Here is a 7,584-nt window from a genome sequence, read left to right as displayed (position 1 = left end):
GAGGCTCGCGTGTGAGAAGACTCTGGCTTTGGTCAGAGGAGGGGATTTTAAATTGAAAATTTGCCCAGGCAGGGGAATTCAATTCACTCTTTCATCTAGCGTCATAGTTTTCTCAAGTGCATCATCTTCCGCGGTTCTAAACCATAACGTTTTACACTTATCTTCAAAAAATGCTCTTTTAAAATAGAAATTCCCAAAGAAGGAAGTTCTTCAGATGATCTCAAGAACATGAAAATCCACTCGAAATTCTATGTACTCTTATTTCGTTTTTTTTTTTTTTAAGTTTTTACCTCTCTGACTTTCACCCTTCTTTTTCCCGATGCATAAAAAGTAGATGAAACAATAATAGCGGCCTGACTTTCATCAACGGCTGCAACAGCGAGTAAATGTTTAGGGGGAAAAGGGTGAGTTTTTAATTCCGGCTTCAATCAAGCGTCATATTGTGTGAAGGGACAACACCTCTTCAATTCTGGATTTCATTCAATATTTACAGAGAGAATGTGATAATTCTGGCATTTTCAATTTCAATAGGACGTAGTCAGAAAAGACATGATGAATTAATTGAATCGTTATCAATAATATATATTTAAACTTCAATTCACTAGTAAAACATTTTCATGTTAAAGAAATAAGTCATAAAATGTACAATATATATTGAAAACTAATAAGTAATAAGGAACTCATAAAGGGACTAGTGAAACAGGTTTATGATCACTTACTGAATTTACGTAATTTCGCAGAAATATTTTACTACAATTAAACACTAAGTCTGAAAAATCATTAAATTAATAATATTATTTGCCTTATCATTAAACAAAACACGAAACATTATATAATTAATATTTAGAGAAAATTTTTCACTGATGCGAACGACCGAAGAAATTTAATCTAATACATGGGGCAAATGAGTCTGCCCCTCTGGATTTTTTTTGCCCCATTTATTCACTCCCGGTCCAAATAATTTTCCATATAATTATTCAAACTCATTAATCGTGTAGAGAGATTCGTTCGTTTATTTCTTGGTTTTCAAATTATTTTCGTATTAGTTTTTCCGAATTTACCACATAAAAAATTTAAATGTCATGTGAAATTGTTATACTGTTACAGAATTCCCCTGCAGGATAAGGAATTTTTTTTAGGAAGTTTGGAAAGGTTCTAAGAAATGTATTGTAATTTTGAAAATATCGAAAAAGAATCATACATCGTAGAACTAGACCAAACCTAAACTTTTGTGTCCGTTTTAGAGTTTCCAAAATTCCGAAACCTTTCAAATATCAGAATCCCAGGATTTGAATATTTCACTAATACCAAATTTCTGGATCCTAGAAACTCAAAAGTTCTAGAATAACGAAAATTCTAGTAGTGAAATTCTGTAACAATATGACAATGTCATATGACGAATTATCGTGCTTAAATTCGGAGCAGAATAGGTCATTAGGCATCAAATGGTTATTCCATCCAGAGCGCTATGAAGCTCTCAGTGATTAAGATGAATCGCGTTTTCAAAAAGTTTTTTTTCGAATTTACGCAAAAAAAAAATGTTTAAATTTGACATATGACTTTGTCATACTGTTACAGAATTCTTCCACAGGACTCCGAATTCCCCATGACCTCGAAAATCCTGGGACTTCAAAAATCTTTGTATCCTGAAAATTCCAAAATTCCGAAAAGGCTACCTCCGAAAGAAAGGATTTTGGTAAAAATATTACATAAAAATGAAAATTGGTTATTAGTGAAATATTATTGACAAAGGGAAAATTAAGAAGTTATAAACTATTCTCACATAGGGTAAAGTGAAATAATTTGGAATTAGTGTTACAATTTGGACAATTCGCCGGTACAAGTTGGACATGGCTTTTTTCTTGATAAATACAGTACAAAATTTGTTTTTAAGCACAAGGAACCAAATTATAAAACTAAAGCATTAAAGATATACAAATAAAAATGAAGTACTAAATTTATCAAGACAATTGTCAAATGACAATTGTATCAAGACATTGTCCAACTTGTACCACTGTCCAACTTGTACCACTTTACCCTATCACTTAGCAGAATGGTTTTTTGCTGATTTACTTACGAATTTGAATTTTTATACTAACTAAATTTACTAATTTATTTTCTAAAACTATTTTTCCCAACTGAAAATCCCGCGATCTCGAAAACTCGGAATCCAGAATATCCCGGGACCCCGAATATCCCAGAACTCCGACTATCTCGAGGATTTCAAGGTCACAATATTTAGGAACTTCGGGATCCTGGGATCCATTTTTATTAAATGTTTGATCTCGGGATAAATTAAGATTTCAAAATGTCTAAAACCCGAGCTTCCGAAATTCCGTAATGGGACTCCTCATCAGTTTAGGAAAAGATTATTACAAGCACGTGGCAAGTTGACCTTTTTATATGGAGTAATTTGAAGCCAATTCCCTAACTTGATCTCGGACTCAGCTTACAGTGCTCCGAGGAAAAAATGTATTTAAACAAAAATTTAGTATATTTATCCCTCGACGCGGTAAGGGATCTTATAATACGAAAAAACTTCTCAATTTTTAGATATTTAGCGTAACGGTCGCGAGTGCAAAAAAAATCCCATATAAATTTAAATCGAAGTATGAGAAAGTGGCTTCAAATTTCAGGCAACTTGCCAGGGATTATTAAATCTGATGGCAAAAGTACTTAAATTTTAACAGTAAATCAAGGCTCCAGCATTTTTTAGGTTAGATGAATATTTTTGATTGATTTTCAAGGACAAATATTAAACAATAAACGTAATAAATAGCGGCCAACAGTCATCGGGCAAGAGTTTGTAGATAGATCATTCCGAGGATGAGAAACCTGATCCTTCTCCTTTCCAGAATCACTTTTTTTAATTTCAAAAATAAATTTAACGACTTTTCTGATTTTTTATTATAACAAAAAATTAAACAGTTAAACATTTGTTGAAAATATGGACTTGATGGGAAGTCACTGAATATCAGAAGTCGATAACTCAAATCGTTTGACTTCTAGAACAGTAACAAGCAGATGGTAGAAATAGGAAAACACAGGAATGTAACTCTTCTCAAATTTTTCTATTCGAAAAAGTATGCTAAAATATTACTCCCTCCTGCAGTTGAAAAAATCGAAAAATTTTAATGGTACCTTAGTGCGATAGAGGAGTAAAATGCAAAAGATCAAATGAGTCGCTCAGAAGAAAAAACGTCTACCGTATATCCATTTCCTTTTTACTCTGAATGGTTCAAATGACAATCGCACTTTTTCTCCGTCTAATTTCTGAGAGAACAAATATTTCTTATATTAATTGCAACACAAAATAATTATTTTTTTTAATCCAGTGAGTACGCACGAGAATTCTAAATTAATTATAATATTCCAACCATCATGAATGACTTTGCAAAGAAATATCTCACTAAGAATGTTATTATTTCCTTCATGAAAATACGTATAATTGTGGGAATATTCTTCTTGTACCTACATTTCCTACATACATATTATTAATTTTTTTTAAACACATTTGTAGAGAGTTTTAAAAAGTCACGGAAAAAATATTTAAATATGCGTACTGACAGATCAATTTCATGGGAATATTTACCCATATTTATCCCCTATTTTTAGAGAAATTCACACTTTAAATCGGTCGTTACCTCCAATAAAAGAAAAGACAAATTGGTTTCTTTCAAGTCTCTTTGTCATTTAATGCACAGATCGCACAAATACTTCTCAATTGCTGAATACCTTTTAAAAGAGTAGTTTTTAACACTTAAGACATGATGACATTTGTGTCCAAGAGTTTGTACGTTGGGCCACTCGAACTCTTTCCCGGATAGATGAGGAAGAGCGTCAGTTGCAGCACAGTTAAAACGCACCCCACGAAATTTGGTATCTATTGAGATAGATGCACAATTATCCCTCCTATCGATCACCAGACAATCGAATGCGACGGTTTCTTACCTGAATGAAGGTATCCTGAATGATTACACCATAGATGAACCACTGGAGACAAACGAAGAAGGAGGTGAGGATCATGGGAAAAGGAAGACTATCTGAATTCTTGACTCTTATCACATGGAGCAGCATTGTGAGAGGGGCTGCGAAGAATAATACAGTCACGGTGCAGCAAATAATACCTGAAAGAGATAAAGGGAAGAGACACAAGAATGGAATTGAGAAAATTCACACCTCACGCTAGGCATTAAGTAAATAGTGAATTATCTCGAATAGATAGGGCTAGACGTTCCTTGAACTCAGAAATTTTTGAGTATTTTGGGAAGTTTGGGAATGATGATCTTAACAACGGCCTTTTTGTATAGGTATTTTGCGGGGAAGTTCACTGCATCGGATTCGAACATGTTTAATGTAAAAAAAAACCGTTAACCCAATTAGATTCGAACTCAGGACTCTTGAGTTGTAAAGCGAGCACTTTAGCACTTAATATTAATACATTTCTAGTCACAAGAACAACCATAGTCTTCTATAGATTGCCGAAATTAAATGCTTTATGTATGAAAGTGCTAAAAGTTGATGCTTTCCTATTCTTTTTGAGTTTTCACTTCGACAATTGTTTATTCATTATTTTCTATCGGGGCTACAAGGAATGGAAGATACATCACTGAGAAAAAAACGGGGGTGCGATTAACTGTTGTTCTTCATAACTTTAACACTTTTTAAGTGTAAAAATATATCAACATTTTTTAATGTTAATTTCCCACCTTTTTAGGGGAAAATTAACTTGAAAAAGTGTAACTTTAAGCCCTAATACACCTAAAGAGCATAATATTTACACCGATTGCAGGGTAAAATAAAAATTTCCGGAATGTTATTTTAACTTTTTTGGATTTCTCTCAGTGATAGTTAAGATACATGGTTAAAGAGCCTTTGATAAACCTTGCTCCCATGCCAAGTTTCAGCTTTCCACGCTGAGAGAAATCAGAAAAAGTTAAAATAACATTCCGGAAATGTTTATTTTACCCTGCAGTATTGATTCGAAATCGGTGTAAATATTATACTTTTTAGGTGTTTTATTGGTTAGAGTTACCCTTTTTCATGTTAATTTTACACTTAAAAAGGTGTAAAATTAACATTAAAAAATGTTGATATATTTTTACACCTATAAAGTGTTAAAATTATGAGGACAAAGAGTTAATCGTACCCCCATTTTTTCTCAGTGTTACTTCTTCTCAGAGAAAAATTATAATGAAAAAAGTCCACTTTTTGTATTGGGGCTACTGGAAGGAGGGGTGGAGGAAGGGAGTAGTGTCTATGGATAAATAGCTTAAGTCATAAACTGTCTCCATACCAAATTTCATCTTAATCGGTTAAGCCGATCTTAAGTAATTCGAAGTCAAAATAGTAGTTTTTCGAAAGGATAAGTGTTTTTATAAGGACTCCCACCGTACATCGTTCCGAGTCTCAGCAGTTTTTTGTCCTTTATCAGTACCTATAAAATGCGCCTGGTTCCATCTGTGGACGCCACGCAGAGCAACTCCCATCCATTTTTCCACATTCTCCTTTCATTTTTTGGTTTCCTTATTACGCTGCTAATAAATTAGGCTCTTTTTATAGACATCTTGACCCACGTAACCCTTTGACACGGTAAGTTTGAAAATAACATGGCACCGAAAATTTACATAAAAATCGGCATTAAAAATGTTTTGCATATATTACAGCGTTTCTGTAACTTATTCAAGTGAGATCTCCTGCGAATATGCCAATTTTCTTGTACGCATAGTCATTTCGTTGAGTTTTCTTCTGTCCCGAAAATGTGCATAGTCCCGGGACGCCCTATGACTCAGTACAGTTCCGGCTTAAGTAAAAACGGATTGAAAGACTTTTATATAAATTGCCTACTATTAAGAATTCATTTATTTGTACTGCTCCTGAATGTATGTAAATATTTTTCACGCGGTAAATTTAAAATCGATCGCTCAGAATAGGAAAAGAATAACTCTCAGTAGGTAAATTTTACATGGGAGCGATTTGAAGCTGAGATTTCCCATGCAGAGTATAGGATTTTTGAGATTTAAAATCTCTATAACTTTGAAAATAATTATCTTTCAAATATTCACAGGGAAGGTAGAGGTTATAAAGAAATATCCATAAAGCGAAAAAACCGATTTTTATTTAAAAAAAAAAACGAGTTGTTCGACTTATATTCTGAGTTCGTTGGCGCTGAAAATAGGTCGAAAAATTGACACTGAAAATATTTTGCATACATTCCGTCGTTCCTGTAACTTATTACAAAGATATCTCCTGTTGGTATGTAATTTTTCCGTGTTACTAGAGTGATTCGCGGGATCTTCGGTCTCGTGAATTTCTTTGAAAGCGGAACTCCCCGTATAAGAATTTTAAAATATTTTAGAATTATGTTTTGAGTATTCGATATATTTTTTACAGACAGCTTATCGTCGTAACAGCAATTGTCGTAACTTCCTCCTGACTAAATATAACACCATTTTACAGTCAAACCCAAATTGAATTTATCTTTATGATCATATAAAATTGCAAAACAAATTACTTTGAACTGTTACTATATTGTTATTTAAATTAAAAAAAAATGAACGCGAAATAGGTTAAATAATTAACCGCTCATTAGTAAATAGTGTTTTAGATTCAGGACTCATGTAAGGCCATATGAGATTTTGTAGTAATAATGGCATTAAAATTAAATTTCAAATTTCGTCCAGTGAATTTCACTGCACTAATTCTACAGGACTTTAAATTGAGTTTGATAATCCTGTGATTATCAAGAATAATAAGTATGACAAAATAGGAATAAACATTTTTAGTCAGAAATTGGATTAGTACTCTCGTCGGACGCACCTTTTAGATCATGAAAATTTCTTGAAATCAAAATTCATCCTTTTCTTTCTCCAACATTTTGAATATGTCTAGTTCAGTCCTTCGCATTGCAAATTAGATTAAACTAAATTGAATTTGGTGTGATGTTCAAAAGAAGAAGAAGAGTGTGAAGGAGTAGGATAGGCATATGCAAAACTTTTAAGAAAGAAAAGGTCACGAATCTTGTTTTCTTGAAATTTTCCTAGTCTAAAAGATGTTATAAAGCCACAAAAAATTAATTTGCTAATGATTTCAATTCGAAAAGGTTAATGTAAAATTCAATTATAGTTAGGTAAAAATGTTTTTTTTAATTAAAACAACAAAGTGATATTTTATAATAACAGACAATATTGCACTCTCGAGTGAGAGGTGCGCCGTATAAATCGCAGGAAACATTTGAAAGGTATTCAAATGTTTCTTCAGAAACCATTTAATTGCAAAATTCAAATTTTAACCGTTTTACCTTCGAAAGTAATTAAAAACTGCAAAGCGCTATAAAAATTAATTAGAGATAAGTGTAGCACGGAATCTGAGTAACTTGCTTCTGATAAGAGAATTAGTGGATGAATCAAAAGGCACAAGTGTGTAGTGTTGCAATCTACGTGACGTATCGTTTGTTATCTCAAGGAAACTTACCCAATATTTCAATTGATTTTGATAATTCTGTTTCATACTGTGTGTATGCCACGACTGAGACAAGGACGAGAAGAACTGTGGCAAATTGTCGTAGGATCACCTTCTTATTCG

At 32.8% G+C, this 7,584-nt stretch overlaps 1 protein-coding gene across 1 annotated transcript in view; it reads right to left on the bottom strand.

Moving 5' to 3' along the window:
- Positions 1 to 3,657: 3,657 nt before the first annotated feature.
- LOC129802510 (sugar transporter SWEET1) overlaps positions 3,658 to 7,584 on the bottom strand; it is a 5,043-nt gene continuing 1,116 nt past the window's right edge. Inside the window, exons 3-5 of the mRNA XM_055848409.1 lie at positions 7,474 to 7,584; positions 3,952 to 4,127; positions 3,658 to 3,883 (exon numbers count right to left, since the gene is read on the bottom strand). Of these exons, the coding sequence (XP_055704384.1) occupies positions 3,761 to 3,883; positions 3,952 to 4,127; positions 7,474 to 7,584 (410 nt within the window). The 3' untranslated portion in view covers positions 3,658 to 3,760. The remainder of the gene's footprint in view (positions 3,884 to 3,951; positions 4,128 to 7,473) is intronic.

The sequence above is a fragment of the Phlebotomus papatasi genome, chromosome 2 (genome assembly GCF_024763615.1).
Source record: "Phlebotomus papatasi isolate M1 chromosome 2, Ppap_2.1, whole genome shotgun sequence".
Classification (NCBI taxonomy): domain Eukaryota; kingdom Metazoa; phylum Arthropoda; class Insecta; order Diptera; family Psychodidae; genus Phlebotomus; species Phlebotomus papatasi.
This window is presented reverse-complemented; position numbering and strand designations above follow the sequence as displayed.